Source organism: Danio rerio, chromosome 5, assembly GCF_052040795.2.
Source record: "Danio rerio strain M-AB ecotype USA chromosome 5, GRCz13ab, whole genome shotgun sequence".
Taxonomy (NCBI): Eukaryota; Metazoa; Chordata; class Actinopteri; order Cypriniformes; family Danionidae; genus Danio; species Danio rerio.
The window spans coordinates 5,270,663-5,292,305 of record NC_141025.1 but is presented as its reverse complement, the minus strand read 5'-3'; the positions used below and the strand labels follow the sequence as shown (position 1 = coordinate 5,292,305).

The 21,643-nt window shown below is 36.1% G+C and overlaps 1 protein-coding gene across 9 annotated transcripts in view; it reads left to right on the top strand.

Annotated features, from left to right (window-relative positions):
- LOC101882086 (ras-specific guanine nucleotide-releasing factor RalGPS1-like) overlaps positions 1-21,643 on the top strand; it is a 328,440-nt gene that overhangs the window by 255,333 nt on the left and 51,464 nt on the right. For all 9 annotated transcript variants that reach the window (XR_015490749.1, XR_015490751.1, XR_015490748.1 and 6 more), the window contains exons 9-10: positions 3,004-3,141; positions 7,591-7,684. Coding sequence is in view for 1 of the 9 variants with exons in the window: in XM_087253213.1 (XP_087109339.1) it covers positions 3,004-3,141; positions 7,591-7,684 (232 nt within the window). In the remaining 8 variants the exon portion in view is untranslated. The remainder of the gene's footprint in view (positions 1-3,003; positions 3,142-7,590; positions 7,685-21,643) is intronic.

Below are 21,643 nucleotides of genomic sequence, written 5' to 3'. Positions count from 1 at the left end.
ATGCTTACTCCTGTTGGTGTCATCAATCTGGCAACCTTTTTAACCAGTTGTGCAATACCTAGTTTAACCACTGGGTGTCAAACATACATACTGCACCTTCAAACAGAGCAACTTGCTGCACCACTTTTTTGGATTGACTCAACTTTTAATCCAAGTACTGCACTTGACTCGATTTAAGTTTAATCAAGTTGAGTCATCTTTTCTTTTTCTTTATTTTTTACAGTGTAACTAATGGTTTTTACAGTGTATCCGAATAACGACAGCAGTTTTTTCTTGTAGACTTTCTCCTGCTGTGTCACTCATCCGGGCCATTGATTTAAACATCACTTGTGTTTACATCACACAAACTCTTCATTTTTTCTAGATGAGCTTTTAGTTTTGGTGTGGACAGGCAACCCTGCAGCAGTTTATGCAGAGCGCCATAAATAACCCGACGGATTAAACAAACCTTCCTGGTCATTTGCTCAAATAATGCTCTTCTAATCATTACCAGCGCTCAGTCTCTCCTCTACAGAGTTACGAGCAGGAGTTTGGTCATGTGCCTTGTTTTATACATTAGTTTGATTTATGCTTTTATTAGATTGCGAGGACTTCCTCTCTCGGCTTGAATCCAGCCATGTGGTTTCCATTCAGACTTTTTATATGCTGGAGTACCAGCCACTTTTTCCCCACTGCATGAATCAGTACAGAAGATAAACTTGGTGTTTTTATGTTGAAAGATTGATCACGTTTGATCTCATCTTAGAAAACTACTGTTTCTAGTCATTGTATTTGCACAAAGGTCAGTGCTATACAGTATGCAGACAAACAAGTGCAATATGTAAGACTCTGTTTCCATTATTTTAAGATAATAAAACAAAATCTCTACATTTTATTTTTCTATTTTACAGTATTTACAAATAAAAGCCTATTTCAACCTCATGCTACAAAAAAAAGCTATAAAATAAGTTGAAATTGAAACTTCATTCATTCAATTTCAAAGATTTTTAAATGTGTTTGTTTGAAATAAATGTATGCAAATATTTATAAATTATATTGAATTGAAAGCACCGCCAATTTTTTTTATTTAAATGATGTTACCTTAATAAATTATTAAATACAAATAGACATCAATTTCCCCCATATAAAATCATGCTTACAAAAAACTATAAATTAAGTTGAAATCAGGGGTGCGTTTCCCAAACAACGACGTAACTCGCGGCTGAACTATCATGGTACGATGCATCATTTAGAAAAAGAACAATGTAGTGACGAGTGTTTCCCAAAATGCATAGTTTCTCTGTCGCTTTAACCATGTTAGTTATAAAGTAAAACGCCCTTAATGATGCTCTAAATGAGAAAAACCCCATCATTTCTTTGTGTAAATGATATTGTTTTTTACGCACACGCATGAAAATAAAGTCCAATATAAGTTTTGGTAAAAAACATGCACTCACTTTCCATTTTAACTTAAGTGTATGTAAATGGCACATATAGGGTCTGTGTTTCCTTTAGTAATATTATTGAGAAGTTGAACATTACATATTCTATTCTATAACATCAAATCACTTACAAAAGCTAACACGTATTCTAAAATCATATATAAATCATATAAATAAATAATGAGGCTATTTATTATAAATATATTTACTTTAATAATAATATTAATAATATTTATTACTATTATAATTATTATTATTATTATTATTATTATTAAGTAGGATATTGTTTATTCTTTATTTTTTCTTTTATTGAAAAGTCTACTTTTACAATTTGACACATGTAAACCACTGCAGAAATGTGCTAACCAGCAGGCCCATGTCATCTACAGTACAGATACTTAATAAATAACCCACTTTAAATTAAAATAATTAACGTATGCTTTTTGTTTTCACAAGCTTTGGAGACGTAACTTAACTTCCGCTTTTAAATAATGGGTCACCTATAGCTTTCGGCATGAGGCTTTGTTCAAAATGACATCAATGTTTTCAAAGTGCACTGCGAAGGGAGCACAACTGTAAACATGAAGATTGCTAAAATTGGAGTGTAAACATAGTTTGAAAGCAAATTACACCTGAGAGAGATGACTATAATGCTTTTTTATTTTAAATAATTCCAGCTTTGAATTCTAGAATGTTCTAAATGAATAGGGCATAGGGGGGATAAGTGGGAATAAAACACAGCCAGGAACTATGTTTCTAGCTACAGCTCTAGAGGTGTAGTTTCAAGTGCTCGAGTTTGCGATGCAATTTTTAATTGTTCATTGGAACGTCGGATTTGGAATATGGCAAATCAACGAACGATGTTTGTAGCGACGGAACTTGCTCCCTTATTTGGCTAACAATAGCTTTGGGAAACGCACCCCAGAACAATTACTCATTCATTCATGCATTCAATTTCAAAGATTTTCCAATGTGTTTGTTGAGATAAATCTATGCAAATATTAATAAACGATATCTGAAAACAACCTAAACACCTTAAATATTTATTTAAATGATTTTACCCTTATTATTTATTAAATACAAAAAAAGACCAATTTCCACCATATTAAAATCATGCTTTGTTTAATAATGAGAATAAGAATAATAAGTTCACAATTAAGACATAGATTTTCAATATTACTAGATAAAAAAATCAAATTTAAGAGATGAAAACATGTGTAGTACATTCATTCATTCATTTTCTTTTTGGCTTAGTCCCTTTCCACTTGCATAATAATGAAAGTAAAAAGAAATATTTTCATTAAACTTTTTCATAGCTATAAAGTATCTTCTAGCTCAACTTAAAAGATTGTACCTTTATGATTTATTAGTAGCCATTATTTGTTTGTTTATTTATTTATTTATTTATTTATTTATTTATTTATTTATTTATTTGTTTGTTTGTTTATTTATTTGTTTGTTTGTTTGTTTGTTTGTTTGTCACTAGCCATTAAATAAATATTTTTTTCCTCCATCTTTTCACAGCCTAAATGTTCACATGACTAAACCCATAAATAACATTGATCTGTGATTTATGTTTCAGGGATCTACCTGCTGGACATCATCTACATCGACTCGGCCTATCCAGCGTCTGACAGCATCATCGAGACGGAGCAGAGAGCCAATCAGATGAACAACATCCTGCGGGTGATCTCTGACCTCCAGATGTCCTGCACATACGGTCAGATTCAGATTGATTTTCCTTTATGTGCAAAAAAACATATACAGTGCATTTGAAAAGTATTGATAGCGCTTCACTTTTTCCACATGTTTTTTTATGCTACAGCCTTATTCCAAAATGGATTAAATTAATTTATTTCTCCAACATTCTACACACAATCCCCCATAATGACAATATGAAAAAAAAGAGTTTTTGAAACTGTTGCAAATTTATTAAAAATAAAAAAGCTGTAAAATCACATGTGCATCAGTATTGACAGCGTAAATTGAGCTCAGGTACATTCTGTTTCCACTGATCATTCTTGAGATGTTTCAGCAGCTTCATTTGAGTTCACCTGTGCTCAATTCAGCTGATTGGACATGATTTGAAAAGGCATACACCTGTCTATATAAGGTTTCAGGGTTGACAGTGCATGTCAAAGCACAAACCAAGCATGAAGACAAAGGAATTGTCTGTAGACCTCTGAGACAGGATTGTCTCAAGTAAGGGTGGAGCCGAACCCGAATACGGTATTCGGAAAGGCACGAATAGCGTGTTTTTACGAATACTTATTTCGAACAAATACTTGAAAAATTATTTGTATTCGGGAGCAAGAAAAGCATTATATCAAAAAGCTGCGTTTCCTCCTGAGACCGCAGTGCGTGAGTGAGTGAGTGAGTGAGTGAGTGAGTGAGTGAGTGAGTGAGTGAGTGAGAGAGAGAGAGAGAGAGAGAGAGAGAGAGAGAGAGAGAGAGAGAGAGAGAGACGGAGGGCGGGACGGAGGTAAAAGGTCTCTGGCACAAGCTTCTCCACAGCAGCAGAGAAGGCTCGACTGAACGAAAAAAATACTTCTCTGCATCACTATTTTGTACCTTAATTGGTTTCCAGATGCAGTTTATAAACTTGTAGCGGAGTTTGTTCGGGATTTTACTTTACGCTGCATTTTTGAAGTTTGCAATCGGGTGCTCTGTTTACGCAACGTTAGCTCTGTTAGCGCGGTAATTTAGACAATAGACTGTTGACAGAGTAACGTTAACGTTCTTTTATAAAGGTTAAAACGATGCTTTTGCAGTTGTGTCGAATAGTATGCACTTATGGGAGTTATATGGTACGTCTAAATAACTGTCTTTTGCAGCCATCAAGATATATGCTATAGGCTAGTTAAACTTAGCATAGCTTTCCGTCACTTTTTATTAACTTGAAACTCCTCAAATACATTTGGGCACCATGAAAAAGAGTGAGACTGCGGCTGAGCCATTTCTTGGTCCTCCACCAGTAAAAAAAATAAAACTTCATGTTCTTTGTGGAAGCATTTTACAGTCAGTGGTGCTGCATATAAAACAAACTGATACTGTAACGTTATAATGTGTGCAAAAGTGAAATCGGCAGAGATATTAAACATCTGTCAACATCTTCTATGCATAATCATTCATTTTCTTTTCGGCTTAGTCCCTTTATCAATCTGGGGTTGCCACGGTGGAATGAACCACCAATTTATCCAGCATATGTTTTACGCAGTGGCTGCCCTTCCAGCTGCTACCCAGCACTGAGAAACATCCATACACTCTCTTTCACACACATACAATAGGGACAATTTAGCTTACCCAATTCACCTATATTGCATATGTTTGGACTGTGGGGGAAACCGGAGCACCCGGAGGAAACCCACGCCAACATGGGGAGAACCCAATCGAGGCTCGAACCAGCAACCTTCTTGCTGTGAGGCGACAGCGCTACTCACTGTGCCACCGCGCAACCTTCTATGTAATGTATTATCACATGCACTAAAAGCATCCTCTCCTGATACTGTCTGTGAACCCCCCACAAGCATCAATCCCCTCAATCAGCACAGCTATGCTCTGCTAAATCCTCCACAAGCACCAAACCATCAACACAGCCACATTCTGCCAGATGACAATAGCAGGGCTGTATCTTTTAGTATTATATAGAATACTCTTGTTCTGCCAGATCTCCCAGGCAGGGTTTTATTTAGATTTATTTAGTTAATTTTAGTTTTTGGAATTCTGTGCATTGGAAAGAAGTTCTTTCAGAAGAAGAACAGTTTTTTGAAATATTATTTGTTTTTATTCTGTCTATTCAGTGTCCTTCAACAAGAACGGTGGTGGTGGGGTTCATAATATTCACAATGGTATTTTATTAGTTGTTGGTTTAACCATGGATGAGATAATGGCTTCTATGTTATTTTCTTTTCAATGACATTTCTTGTCACGTTCAAAAACAACAACCAATATTGCATGTCTTAATTTATATAATGGGTATAATTAAACAATACTTTCACTATAACGTAAATTAGAAGTGTAATAGAAAAAAATATATATTTTTGCGCCATTTTGAATTTTACTCGAATACAAATACAAATACTTTTCCCCCTCAACAAATACAAATACAAATACAAATACTTTTCCCCCTCAACAAATACAAATACAAATACAAATACCGGCTGCTCCGCACATCCCTAGTCTCAAGGCACAAGGCTAGGAAAGGTTACAGAAACTTTTCTGCTGCTCTGAAAGTTCCAATGAGCACAGCGGCCTCCATCATCCATAAGTGGAAGATGTTTGAACCACCAGGACTCTTCCTAGAGCTGGCTAATCTAAGCTGAGAATCTAAGGACCTTAGTCAGGGAGGTGATCAATAACCTGATGGTCACTCTGTCTAAGCTCCAGCGTTCTTCTGTGTTCAGAGAGGAGAACCTTACAGAGGGACAACCATCTGTGCAGCAATCCACCAATCAGGCCTGTATGGTAGAGTGGGCAGACGGAAGACACTTGCCGCCTGAAATTTTCCAAAAGGCATCTGAAGGACTCTCAGACCATAAGAAACTAAACTCTCTGATCTGATGAGACTAAAATTGAACTCTTTGGAGTGAATGCCAGGCGTTACGTTTGGAGAAAACCAGGCACCGCTCATCACCAGGCTAATACCATCCCTACAGTGAAGCATGGTGGTGGCAGCATCATGCTGTGGGGATTCAACAGCAGCAACTGGAAGACTAGTCAGGATAGAGGGAAAGATGAATTCAGCAATGTACAGAGACATCCTGAAGGAAAACCTGCTGCAGAGTGCTCTTGACCTCAGACTGTGGCGACGGTTCATCCTACAGTAGGACAATGACCAAAAGCACTTTGCCAAAATATCAATAGAGTGGCTTCGCAACAACTGAGTGAATATTCTTGAGTGGCCCAGCCAGAGCCCAGACCTAAATCCTATTAAACATCTCTGGAGAGATCTGAAAATGTCTGTACTCTGTCACTTTCCATCCAACCTGATAGAGCTTGAGAGGTACAGCAAAGAGGAATGGGCAAAATTCCCAAACACAGGTGTGCCAAGCTTGTGGCATCATATTCAAAAACACTTGAAGCTGTAATGGGGTATATGCCGAAGCATGCTAATAGGACTTTTAATTTGCTAGTAACCTGGGTTAAGCGCTTCCAGCGAATTAAATGGCAATGCAAAATCCGGTGCTGTTAAGGTCTGTTTTCTTTAAAAATCAGCGATGTCCACTAGCTGAGTGATATCCGAAGTACAAGAAGCACAGCATTAAATTACATTTCCCCCGCCATATCTTTATAATATAAGCATTTATTTTACCCCAGTATATTCAATGGAGCTTCTGGGTTAGCCTGCCGATTCTGACGGGCGCGTGCGAGTAAACAGCTTTTTGTCTCGTTTTTCACTTGAGCAACTAAATAAATGCTACAGTTTATTTAACTGAATGTATTTTAATGACATTACAACATCGATGCTGTATAAGGAACCGTATAAAATGGAAAAAAGTTCACAATAACAGGTCACCGGAAGTGTATCAGCATGGGAACAGCACTAGCTCGGCATATACCCTATTGCTGCCAAAGGTGCATCAACAAAGTATTGAGCAAAGGCTGTGAATACTGATGTACAAGTGATTAACATCAATTAAAAAAAACACATTGTCATTATGGGGGATTGTGTGTAGAATGTTGAGGAAATAAATAAAATTAATCCATTTTGGAATAAGGCTGTAACATAAACAAATGTGGAAATAGTGAAGTACCACTAATATTTGTTACCAGCCAAAATGGTTTGAAGCAGGGGTGCCTAAACTTTTTCTTATAAAGGGCCAAAAACTAAATTTCACAGAGAGTCATGGGCCAAAGGTCATTTGAATCAAACTACTATATGTTACACTAATGTTGCCATGGGTAATTACCTAAATTATTTCATAATATCAATAATAAACAGAAAACATTGCGTTAAATCATATCAACTAATGCAGAGTAACGTATTGCAACAAAAGCCATTAGTTAATAATTCAGGAGGGCTAATTATCCTGACTTCAACTGTACTTAATGTTATAGTATAAGCATGCGAATCTGAACGCAGAAGGGGGCTAATCATTTTGTAGACAACTGTACACGTGTGTATATGTCCATGCAGTCATCTGACCTTTGACCCCTGCGTCTCTCACAGATCACCTCGTGACGCTCCCGCATGTGCAGAAGTATCTGATGTCCGTCCGCTACATCGAGGAGCTCCAGAAGTTTGTGGAAGACGACAACTTCAAGTAAGTCGAGTCTCCAAGGTAAACCCTACACTGTTTTGAACACGGTAATGACTTTAGCAGGACACATGGAGGGCACAAGCCCAAAGAGAGGGCCAACTGGCGGACAAACCGATGATTTAAGGCTCAGCGAACAGGAAAGACAGGATGATTGTATTTGTTTTCCTATATATGAACATCCCTAGGCATTTGACCCTGGGAATTCAGGGGTCGCCGCCTTTATAGGCAAACAAACACGGTGATTAGATTTTTGGGTGGTCGGCACAGTAAGAAGCAAAGCCATCGCATAAATGTGGCGAAAGTGTAACCGCTTTTAGACGTTTTGATTGTGCTATTAAATAGCGTTGTGCACAGATGCAATGTGCTTTTATTAAAAACTCTGGGTGTTCTGCGAGTTTGAGCAAGAGGAGATGGCATTGCTTAAGCTCAGCAGGGTTCGGGATGAGTGAGTCCAAACACATGGTGCAATGAGATTATTAATGCTTGTGTGCAATCGTTTCAGACCATATAATTTGCTCCTAGAGTGTATGAACATGCAGCTATTAGTTCAGCAGCTTCCAGCTATTCACTGCCAGTGATGTTGTTTTAATTACGATATTTTGCTCGAGAGAATTTTTTTGCAGTTTCCGAAGGCGATGAGGATTTTCCAACATCTTTGCATTGTTTGTGTGTTAGAGCCAACTGTTTGAAATACATGCTGGTGTTTCGTATACAACTGAGAGCAACGTTTTTAAAAAAAATTTCACTGCATTTTGCTGTAATATTTATTTTTCTTCTTGAGAGTTTTATTTGTTTTATTTCAGCTAGAATAAAAGCAGTTTTTAATTTTTATAACCATTTTAAGGTCAATATTATTGACTTAAACAGACTGCACAGACAAAAAACAAAACAATCTTCAAAATGTTTTACACTTAAATATATTATTTATGAATAGAGTTGGTGACAATTCATACTTTTTATGGACAGAATTTCAAGGCGCAGCCTTGGGCTGGAGGGGGTCCGGTTTGGGGAACACAGGATTTCATCTCTGTTATTCGCAGATGATGTTGTTCTGTTGGCTTCATCAGACATGGACCTTCAGCATGCACTGGGGCGGTTTGCTGCCGAGTGTGACGCGGCTGGGATGAGAATCAGCACCTCCAAGTCCGAGGCCATGGTGCTCCACCGGACAAAGGTGGTTTGCCATCTCTAGGTTGGAGGAAAGTCCTTACCCCAGGTGGAGGAGTTTAAGTATCTTGGGGTTTTGTTCATGAGTGAGGGAAGGATGGAGCGTGAGATTGACAGGCGGATCGGTGCAGCGGCAGCAGTAATGCGGTCGATGTACCGGTCTGTTGTGGTGAAGAAGGAGCTGAGTCGAAAGGCAAAGCTCTCGATTTACCGGTCAATCTACGTTTCTACTCTCACCTATGGTCATGAGCTTTGGGTCATGACCGAAAGGACAAGATGTCGGATACAAGCGGCCGAAATGAGTTTCCTTCACAGGGTCGCAGGGCGCACTCTTATGAATAGGGTGAGAAGTTCTGACACCCGGGAGGAGCTCGGAGTAGAGTCGCTGCTCCTCCACATCGAGAGAAGTCAGCTGAGGTGGCTTGGGCATCTGTTTCGGATGCCTCTTGGACGCCTACCTAGGGAGGTGTTCCAGGCATGTCCCATCGGGAGGCGGCCTCGGGGAAGACCCAGGACACGCTGGAGGGACTATGTCTCTCGGCTGGCCTGGGAATGCCTCGGGATCCCCTCGGAGGAGCTGGAGGAAGTGTCTGAGGATTGGGAGTCTGGGGTTCTCTCCTAAGACTGCTGCCCCCGCGACCCGGCCCCGGAAAAGTGGCAGAAGATGAATGAATGAATAAATATATTATTTATTTTGTACTGTTCTTTTATTTTAAGGTTCAACTTTTTAACATCTAAACAGACTCAGAAGTTAACGCCCACGGCTCTGATTGGTGAACAGTGTAGCATATTAACAATACTCTATGCACTATAAAGGAAAGTAGGCATTGATATTCTGAGGCTAAGTGTATGCAGTATGCAGCATTGCTTTTAACTTAGGATGATCATTTTGTTAACTATTTTTTTAAATCATTTATACATATATATATATATATATATATATATATATATATATATATATATATATATATATATATATATATATATATATATATATATATATATATATACATACACACATATACACACACACACATATATATATTTATATAGATATGAATATGTGTATATATGTGTGTGTGTGTGTGTGTGTATATTATTGTTATTAACAATGAGTATTGTTAATATATAATATGTGTATGTATATATTATATATATATATATATATATATATATATATATATATATATATATATATATATATATTTATATATATATTTATATATATATATATATATATATATATAAATATATATATTTATATATATATTATATATATATATATATATATATATATATATATATATATATATATATATATATATATATATATATATATATATATATATATATATATATATAATGCTTGCCCAAATACCTGATGAGGTTATCCACATTTTTACACCTTATAACATTATAGATTTTAAAATTTTACAACCTGTTGTTTATTCAGACTAGCTTTAATATTGGCTGTTTTTAGATTTTTAGATATATTTTTAATATCTAAAACATGATAATTTAGCAGTAATTGGCCATTTTCTTTGCTGTTTTTAATCCTCATCAGCAGAAGCCTTTGTTTTAATGGGCATTGCCAATTGAAGACAATAAATGGACAATAAATAAAAAGTAAGCGTTGGTTTTCTGAGGAGGCGGAGCTTATCCACATTATTACAGCACAGATTTGAACATTCCAGAACTTAAGTCTGACTGCCTTCAACATAAGCTGTTTTTACAGAGAAGATGGGCGGGGCCAATTGTAGACTCACCATTAAACGCCCACTGCTCTGATTGGCTAACAGTTTTGAATATTAACAATACTAAATGAACTATAAAGGAAAGTAGGCGCTGGCTTTTTTATGAGGCGGAGCTTATCCACCCTATCACATCATAGAGTTGAACATTCCAGATGCTGTTGTTTAATCAGACTTTCTTTGGTAAAAGATGTTTTTAAAGAGACGGCAAAGTTTTAAGTTCTGAAACTTGCAGGATGTTTTTATAATACTATGAGCGCTTATATGATTCGTTTTTCTCATGTCACGACCCCTTTAATGCTCATTTCCAATAGAAAGCAGATGCTCTTCTGGTTTTAGTGTGAACTTGTGCTGTCTATTCCCCTCATTAACTGCTCTGTGTTGTAAATGAGTGAATCAGTAGTTGATTAAATTGAGTTAAAGAGGCTGTGATTCGAGTGTTTAGACTGCAGAATGAATGATCAGCTATTATTACTGGCACATGCTGTACAGTATATGAAGTACATTACAGATACTGAAAGCTCAAAAACGTGATCTTGAGTCAGATATCCACTGTGTTCGTCTGCTGGAGCAATCATTTTAGTGCATAATTATGGAATAATATCTTGTGTCGGGTTGATAAAATGTAAATATCCTTCATCCATTTGTCAGCTGTCAACTTGTAGCTTAAAACATATTGTACCTGTCTAAAAATCGAATGTCTTTTTTCTCTGTTTCCTGGGAAAAGCTGAGACATAAACACATCCTGATATCTTTCACTGAGCTCGTCTGAAATGATGGTTTTCTTGGACTGAGTCCATGTTGTGAGGACGGATAATGACATCAGTAAATGCCTTTTTAATCAGGGCTCTTCAGGCTGAAGTATGTGATGGCAGAAATACATCTGTCACACATCACATGTCTCATAATAAGCCTTGGGGAGAAACTTAAAGGGCCATGAAACCCACTGGTTTCAGCAGGGTGTTTTCACACCTCTACTTTGGAAAAAGTCAGAAAAGTGGGCGTGTCCAGCTCTGTTTAGGGGGGAGTGTCAGAGGAAGAAAAGAGGCATGGTGTGGGAGTGTCTATTTGGGCGCGCTGAATTTCAGAGTCAAAACACACAACCACAGCGGACAATGTGACTGTGTTTACATGGACATCTGTAGTCGAATTATTTGCCAAATTATTAAATGGTGGACTTTAACTGCAGTTTGGCTCTTTCATTCAGGGAATTCATTCATGTCCCTCTCGACAAACGAGATATTTGATTGGAGGAACTGCTCTAAGCGTGTATTTTTCATGCAATGTTTGATACCGCACGGCGAATGAGAGAAAAAAAACTCAGCATTTCCCGGAAACTTAGATGCACACGGCAGGTAGTGTCAGAAAGTGTGTTATTCCGGTCACTAAATCCAACACGAGGTTATAGTTTGGTTGTAACTGTTAGTGCTAACTTGTTTACACTCAGTGCAATAGTTTTTTTGATATGAATAAAATACGAACTGAATAAACAAAGAGCACTGGTCGCTCACTTACCAAATCTGTAGAGACAGGACAATCACCAGCAACTAGAGCCGCGTCTTTATTAAGAGGAGACTACAAGCGAATCCGGATCTCAGTGTTTGCAGATGAGAACAGCTCTCAGGTAAACAATAATCCTCCTTAGACACGCGAGTTATTGTTGTCGAGCGTCGCGTACACTGTTAATCCACACGTGACTCCAGCTGAGCTCTCACAGAGAGAAAATGAAAACAAAACTTAACTGCAGCAAACTATAAAAGCAACACTTCACGCTTGTTTTGCCAACACAACGTGGCGTCTCTGTCGTCTAAACACTGTGAAAGTAATGAATATTAATGAAGTTGCACAATAGAGCACGCTGATTGGTTTGAACCAAGCCTTACTCATGCATTAATGCAACACACTGTAAGACGTAATAAGACACTCTGGCACAGACGCCCAGTCTGCACGCTGGAATACACGCTATTATCTTATGGCCGTGACGCAGCTTCAAAAATTCGTTTCAAACGGGAAGTACGAATTTGCTTGAAATAACGCAAAAACAACCAATTTACAGGTAATATAGGTGTCCTAATAGTGTTTTTAGCAGTGTGGGACTCACATATGACTGTCAACAGCTCAAAACATGTGTTTTGGTGTTTCGTGACCCTTTAAAACTTTGACTTAAACTGGAAACCAGAATACAACCAATGAAGTAAAACATTTATTAAATACAAAATATTGTTGTAATTACGCCCCAAGTCTAGGAGAAAACAACATGGGCATATTAAACGAAAAAAAAAAGTGTTGTGTGTGGCGGATTTCCCAAACAAACGTAATGCAAAAGATCTCCTTGGGTCAACAACCAAACTCGGACACTCAGTTGAGAGTAATTGAATAGATTTATTATAGAAAAAAAAGATAATAGTAGTCTAAATGAGCATCTCTCTAGGGTGGCCACAATCTAAAAAGTAAATGAACTAAATTACCTGTAAATATTTAAAGAAAAACACAGGAAGCTTAACTTTCTCCCTAAACATAAACACAGTCAAAAGCAATTAAATAAATAAACAAGTTAAATTAATGAAAATGAATTGTGTTAAGTTAAAGTGTCATTTCACAGTATTTTTTTTTTTAAAACTTTTTTAAGGATGTCTGTTTTAGTAATTTTCTTTCTATTTCTATCTTTTTCTATGTTTCTATATAGAGATATATAGAGATATTTCTATATAGAGATATTTCTACTATAGACACACACACTCACTGGCAACTTAATTACACCTAACTAGTACTGGGTTGGACTGTGAAAAAATGACCTTGCACTGGCTAATATGAACAATCAGACAAAACAGACACTGTGTAAAAATTGCCAAGTTTAGTTTTTTAATTTGTTTTTTTAAATCATTTATTTATTTATTTATTTATTCATTTATTTATTCATTTATTTATTTATTTATTTATTTGTTTATTTATTTATTTATTTATGTATTTATGTATTCATTCATTCATTCATTCATTCATTCATTCATTCATTCATTTATTTATTTATTTATTTATTTATTTATTTATTTATTTATTTATTTATTCATTTATTTATTTATGTATTTATGTATTTATTCATTCATTCATTCATTCATTCATTCATTCATTCATTCATTCATTCATTCATTCATTTATTTATTTATTTATTTATTTATTTATTTATTTATTTATTTATTTATTTATTCATTTATTTATTTATGTATTTATGTATTTATTCATTCATTCATTCATTCATTCATTCATTCATTCATTCATTCATTCATTCATTCATTCATTCATTCATTTATTTATTTATTTATTTATTTATTTATTTATTTATTTATTTATTTATCTTTGTTTTGATTTTGGTCAGAACTCAATCAGGAGTGTGTGCAATGTGCCAATTTGTTAATGAAGGCATTTTTTTCTAATGGTTTTGCATGTGTGTGTGTTTTATGATGGGAGTTTCTCTCTGGCGTGTTATTTGTGGTCTGCGCTATCTGAGGCCTCCAGGGTGTTTTTCGCTGATCTCAGGGCTGCTTTTATAGTGGTTTTGATGGGCTGAGCTCCAGATCTGCTGGTTCTGGGTGGGTTTCATGTGGTCTGCCTGGTGGCGTTTGGTTCATGACCCCGTTTCGTTTCCAGTGGATGCAGGAGTGAGGTTTATATTCTGACTGATAGACCCTCATCACACTTTCTGTTTCCAGCCAGGATTCAGGATGTGTTGTGGTATACCTTTTGTGTTTACATCTCTCAATTTTGGTTTATTCTAGAATTTAGTTTTCATGAGGTTAAAATTTTAGTTTGTCTTTTGTTTACATGTTTAAGTTTTAATTTTTAAAAGTATTCTTGTTGGAATTAAGTTTATATCTAACAATCTAGTTTTTAATCAACCGCCAACTTATCCAGCATTTTTTTTTTTACGTAGCGGATGCCCTTTCAGGTGCAACCTAATACTGGGAAACACCCTTTAGCACTGTCGCCTCACAGCAAGAAGGTCACTGGTTCAAGTTCCTACTGGGTCAGTTGGCATTTATGTGTCGAGTTTGCATGTTATCCCCGTGTTGGCATGGGTTTCCTCCGGGTGTTCCGGTTTCCCCCACAGTCCAAACACATGCGCTATAGGCGAATTGGATGAGCTAAATTGGCCGTAGTGTATGCGTGTGTGAATGAGTGTGTATAGGTGTTTCCCAATACTGGGTTGCAGCTGAAAGGGCATCTGCTGCATCAAACATATGTTCTCCCCGTGTTGGTGTGGGTTTCATCTGGGTCCAAACACATGTGCTATAGGAGAATTTGGTAAGCTAAATTGCCCGTAGTGTATGTGTGTGAATGAGTGTGTATGGATTTTTCCCAGTGATGGGTTGTAGCTGGAAGGGTATCCGCTGCGTAATACATATGTTGGATATGTTGGCGGTTCATTTCGCTGTGGCAATCCCAGATTAATACAGGGACTAAGCCAAAAAGAAAATGAATGAATCCATCGAACTCTGTGTAACAGAAACCTGGCTAAAACCAGACGATTACATGATCCTAAACGAGTCTTCCCCTGAGGGATATCATTATGAACACAAGCCTCATCCTAAAGTAAAAGGCATTAGAACAATATATAATAATATTTTTAGTGTCACTCCGCAATCTGGCTTCAAATATGCCCTCATTGGCCACTTTATTAGGTACACCTAACTAGTCGGACCCCCTTTTGCCTTCAGAACTACCTTAATCCTTCGTGGCATAGATTCAACAAGGAACTGTAAATATTCCTCAGAGATTTTGCTCCATGTTGACATGAGAGCATCACACAGTTGCTGCAGATTTATCGGCTGCACATCTATGATGCGAATCTCCCATTCCACCACATCCCAAAGGTGCTCTATTGGATTGAGTTCTGGTGGCTGCGGAGGCCATTTGAGTACTGTGAACTCATTGTCATGTGCAAGAAACCAGTCTAAGATGATTCACGCTTTGTGACATGGTGCGCTATCCTGCTGGAAGGAGCCATCAGAAGATGGGTACACTGTGGTCATTAAGGGATGGACATGGTCAGCAGCAATGCTCAGGTAGGCTTTGGCCTTGACATGATGCTCAATCGGTACTAATGAGCCCAAGGTGTGCCAAGAAAATATCCATATACAGATCTATATCTATACAGAACTGATTTTTTAGACACAGTGCATTGTGAGACAGTCCTGTCTTCAATGGAAACATGTGCTGCTACTCATTAGTTTTCTGCCTACTGTTTGGAAAGTGTCTGAAAGCTCTGTGAATGCAGTCTTGTTAGAGTTTGGAAAAGCTTTCTTTTGCGTGATCTGGTTTCTGAACTCTCAACCTCTGTGAAGTCTCTTTAATCTCATCTGCAGAAATGTGTGCGTTCATTACTGAGAAATGCAGATTTTTCCTGAATGATGGATGACTGACTGCCTTCAGTGTTTTCTCCACACACTCCTGCCATCTGACATCCTTAAATCTGTGTGTTATCCTGCTGGAATCTGTGCTTTTTTTCATCAATCTCCCAATCACTGTGTCAGGTTGTCAAGTTTTTGGCTGTTTCAGATTTTTTTGTCTATTAGGGGATATGATCTGTCGTGTTATTTAGTGTGTTTTTTCCTTTGGTGTTGCTATTGCGATTGAGGTTTTCTTGCTGATGGGGTTTGATTATTACAGGCTTGCAGGATTACAGGATTGATCTCTTCTTCAGTCAGAAACCCCTCCAAAAAACAACAATGACTGTCCAATAGCTGCATTTTAGAGGATCAAACTGTTTTGTGCCGTATCTTATTTGTTTTTTCACAAGTCAACAATGTGGATTGTTGAAATTGTTTTTTAAAGATTACAAAACTATACAACAAAACATTTATATGACAATAAATACAATTGTAATAATGTTGTCGTAATATTGGTTTAATTTTTTGATTTTGTATTTTCTTCTAAACGCACTTATTTTATTTTATTGTTTTTTTTTTCGTTTTTTTATTTAAACTTTTTTTAAATTATTATTTTATTACATTTTTATTCAGTTTTTGTATTTTATTTTGTTTTATTTTATTTGACTGTAATTCTAAAAAAAATCTTTGGTGATTTATAATATTTATTTATTTATTTGTTTGTTTGTTTATTTATGTGATCAAGTGCAAAAATATTTATTTATTTATTTATTTATTCATTTAAATGATCAAGTGAAAAATATACCATATTTATTTATTTATATCATCAAGTGAAAAATACATCATATTTATTTATTTATTTATATGATCAAGTGCAAAAATATATAACATTTATTTATATGATTAAGTGCAAAAATATATAATATTTGTTTATTTATATGAGAAAGTGAAAAATATATCATATTTATTTATTTATATGAGAAAGTGAAAAATACATCATATTTATTTATTTATTTGTTTTTTTATATTATCAAGTGCAAAACTATAATATTTATTTATTTATGTGAGCAAGTAAAAAATATATCATATTTATTTTTTTGTTTATTTATTTATATCATCAAGTGCGAAAATATATAATATTTATTTATTTATTTATTTAATTCTTTCTTTCTTTCTTTTTTTCTTAATGTATTTATTTATTGATTAATTTGTTTATTTATATGACCAAGTGCAAAAATATATCATATTTATTTATTTTTTTAAATAATCAAGAGAAAATATATCATATTTATTTATTTATTTATTTACATGATCAAGTGAAAATATATCATAATTCTTTATTTATTTACATGATCAAGTGAAAATATATCATATTTATTTATTTATTTATTTGTTTATTTATTTATTTATTTATTTAAATGATCAAGTGAAAATATATCATATTTATTTATTTATTTATTTGATCAAGTGAAAAATATATCATATTTATTTATTTATTTAATTATTTATTTAAATAATCAAGTGAAAATATATCTTTTTTTAAATGATCAAGTAAAAATATATCATATTTACTTATTTATTTATTTATATGATCAAGTGCAAAAATATATATTTATTTATTTATATGATCTAGTAAAAATGTTGTATTTGTTTTATATTTGTTTAAGCAGTTATAAAGCTCTATAGATTTGAAAAAGTGCTTAATATAGTTGGTCTAAATAAAAATTCTGCCTTTTGTTGAGACTGACTACTACAAATGTTTTCATCCAAAGTGACTTAAAAAAATCCATGCATTACCTGAGAATTGAAGCCATGATTTTGACCTATAGGAATGTCAGACAGCACAGTGTTTATTGTGAATATTCTTACCAAAAGCTCACCGTACATTGTGCCAGAACATTATTATAACTGATTTTCTGTGTGTTCTGGGTAATGAACTGTAGCTGATGGTGTGGAAATGAGAGATTTCTGTGCAGTTTATGGGATTGTTAACAGCGAGTCCCTTCTGGTCCTCTATAAAACTGTGAAATGTTATCAGGTCCATTTGGGTTGCTCAATGTCTCCTGTAGGTCAGAAACAGCACCAGTAAAGCTAAACGTGTGTGTGAATGTGTGTGTGTTACTTCACCTCAGAGGCCTGTAAGAGTATTTTATAGAGAAGTGTGTTTGAAAGCTGAAGTGATCACTTTACGTACAGATCAGTGGATTTTTGGGTTTATTATTGTTGGAAGAAAGTGACGAAATTGTATTTCTTGTCAGTTTGAGTGCTCACGGGCCCTATCATACATCCAGCGCAATAAAGTGCAAGACATGTTTGGCGCAATGTGTTGCTATTTTCAGACCAGCGCTACAGTAATTTTTACGTTTTGTGCCATGTTGTTTAAATAGCAAATCCATGGGTGTTCTGGTCTATAAAGGAGGCGTGTTTAAGCGCATTGTTGGTGCGTTGCTATTTTGAGGAACTAAAATAGACTGCGTAATTGTCTAGCGCAGAGCGTGAACAGGACGTGTGTTGGATAAAATCTTTTTTTGACATTTCGCATTTCGTTATTATTGTTCATTTATTAGTTTGCTGGAAATTAGAACTGAATTTAGAAATAGTCTTGAAACAAATCTTTGCGCCTAACAAATGAAATTAAATATGTAGGCTGATTGATGTCTTCAGTGGAGTAAATACAACACTGTTTCCTTACTCCACAAAAGTTAAAGAGTAAAGAGTAAAAGTGAAGAGAAAGAGAAAGTAAAGAGGCCGATTGGAGGAGGCTCGTTCTTTATCCTCGTGCTGCAGATGCTCTGTTTAACTGTTTTATCATTAGTGACGCGTTCACCTACAAAGTCCGCCATGTAAATAGCAACACAAAACTGACTCTTAAAGGGAATGTGAGATGAGACTCTAATTGTTTTAATGCACGTTATGCTCAAAACACACCCAGAACTCATTAAGAGAATAAGCACAACCCTGTTAGACTATGCGCCGATGTGCAGAGAGTATTTTTTAGTCCTAAAAATAGCAAAAGTGGGTTCGGAAACGGCTTAAGGCTGATTTATACTTCTGCGTCAAACGCACGCGTATTCTATGACGCAGCCCTACGCCGTGGCCGTCGGCGTCGCTGCATGCACCTCTCAAAAAATGTAACTACACGTTGCAACGACATGTAGCGCAAGCTCTGTGATTGGTCGGCTTGATAGCGCTGACGAGTCTGGGCGGGAACGAGAGACGCGCAAGCCCGATGGAGTGAATGTTTACAAGTGTGGAGTCCCGTGAAGGAGCTCCGGATGGAAAGTTTTGTTTTGTGTTTACCTCATAGTTAAAGTTGTTGCACGTCTGCTGGTTCCTGCCTCAAAATGAGCCGGTTTGAGCCACTTGTACGTCCCAGAAGCGTTCAGAAAGAAAAAAAACAGCAGCGAAGAAACTCGACACAGAGGAACATTTACACCTCACTGCCAGCTAGTGTTTCGGAAGTGTTAATGCAGACCAACAGAGACAGCGCGCAGAAGTATAAATGCACAGCTACGCTCGTTGCATGCGCCGTGGGTTACACCGGTCACTTGACGCAGAAGTATAAACCAGGCTTTAATGCTTTTGCATCATGAGCTTTAGACTTTGTGCTTAGATCGATAAAACCGAGACCCACATGTTAAAGGGCCATGAAACCCTCTTGTTTCAGCAGGGTTTTTTTACACCTCTACTTTAAAAAAAGTCAGAAAAGTGGGCGTGTCGAGCTCTGTTTAGGGGGGAGTGTCTGAGGAGCAAAAGAGGGAAGGTCTGTAAAAATTTGCATAAAAATGGGAGTGTCAGTTTGGGCGCTGATTTTTAGAGGCAAAACACACACACACACACAAGACAGTGACTGTGTTTACATGCACATCAGTAATCGATTGATTTTAAAAAATGAAATAAATAGTGGACCTTAACTGCAGTTTGGCTCTTTCATTTAGGGAATTCATTCATGCCCCTCGTGACAAACAAGATATTTGATTCGAGGAACTGCTCTAAGCGTGTATTTTTCATGCAATGTTTGTTACCTCATGGCAAATGAGAGAAAAAAAACCTCCGCATTTCTCTGTAACTTACATGCGATCTGCAGGTAGCGTCAAAAAGCTGTGTGTGTTGGTCCGATCACAAAATGCGGTGAAAATCCTCCACGACGGTAAGTTTGATTGTGGTGCTAACACGTTTACACTCAGTGTAATAGTTAGTTCGATACAAACTAACTCTGCCTCTGAATAAACAAACAAAGATCACTGGTCGCTCACTTACCAAGTCTGTAGAGACAGGAAAATCAACAGCAACTAGAGCCGTGTCTTTACTAAGAGGAGATGAGTGGCAAATCCGGATTTCCCCATTTCCAGATGAGAAAAGCTCTCGGGTAAAAAAGTGTTCCTTAGACACATTGTTGTCGAGCGTCGCGTGCACTGTAATCCACATGTGAGTCCAGCTGCGCTCTTATAGAGAGAAAATTAAAAAAAAAAAACTTTCGCTGCAGCTAATTATAAAAGCAACACTGCACGCTTGTTTTGGCAACACAATGTGGCGTCTCTGACGTCTGAACACTGTAACAGGTACAAACAGCCTGCAAAGCTAGCATGCATATTAATGATACTGCACCGCATACACAATGTAGCGCGCTGATTGGTTTGAACCAAGTCCTACTCATGAATGAATGCTGCACACTCAGGGACATAATAAGGCACTACCATGTACAGACGTCCAGTCTACATGCTGGAATACACGCAAAGATCTCATGGCCGTGACGCAGCTTCAAGAATGAGTTTCAAACCAGAAGTACGAATTTGCTCATAATAATTCAAAAATAACAAATTTTCACTTTTTAGTGTAATATATGTGTCCTAATAGTGTTTTTTAGCAGCGTGGGACAAATATACGACTGTCAACAGCTCAAAACATGTGTTTTGGTGTTTCGTGACCTTTAACTAGGTATTATTTCTTACTTTGTGTTTGCTTTTCCTTCACGCACGCAATTAGAGATCATCTGCGAATTACATAGACAGAACCAAAATGCAATTTTTTTAGTAAAACGAAAATCTCTCCTGTAAAAAAAATAGTAGCCTTGTTACCTGTAGTAAATCAGTCTGGCCATTACTGGAATCTTCTAGAAATAACTGTTTAATTTTTCAGTTTGGCTTTTCATTTTAATATTAGCAGTCTTGATGCAGAACTGCAGTGAAAATGAAATGTTAAATCGTCAACTTCATTTTATCTATCGATTTGATAGGGAGTATTATTATTATTATAAAAAATTTGTATTATTATTACTAGTCGTCGTAGTAGTATATTATTTATTTTATTATTAGTATTATTATTCATATTATTATTATTATTATTATTATTATTATTATTATTTATTAATATTAGTAGTAGTAGTAGTAGTAGTAGTAATAGTAGTATTAGTAGTAGTAGTAGAACTCCCGATCTGTTCCAGGACCTCGCAATTCACTAATTAAGCATTGAATACGCCTCTCCCGCTAACATAGGCTTTGCAGACAGGATGATGTTGAAAATGAAAACTAAATAAAAGGAAAACCTAAATTTAAATTTTAATTGTGTCACTATAGCGCGAACATTAATAACAAGCTTTGTAATAATTGTGTTTGTGTTTTATTTTTCAGTTTGGCTTTTCATTAGCAGTCTTGACGCAG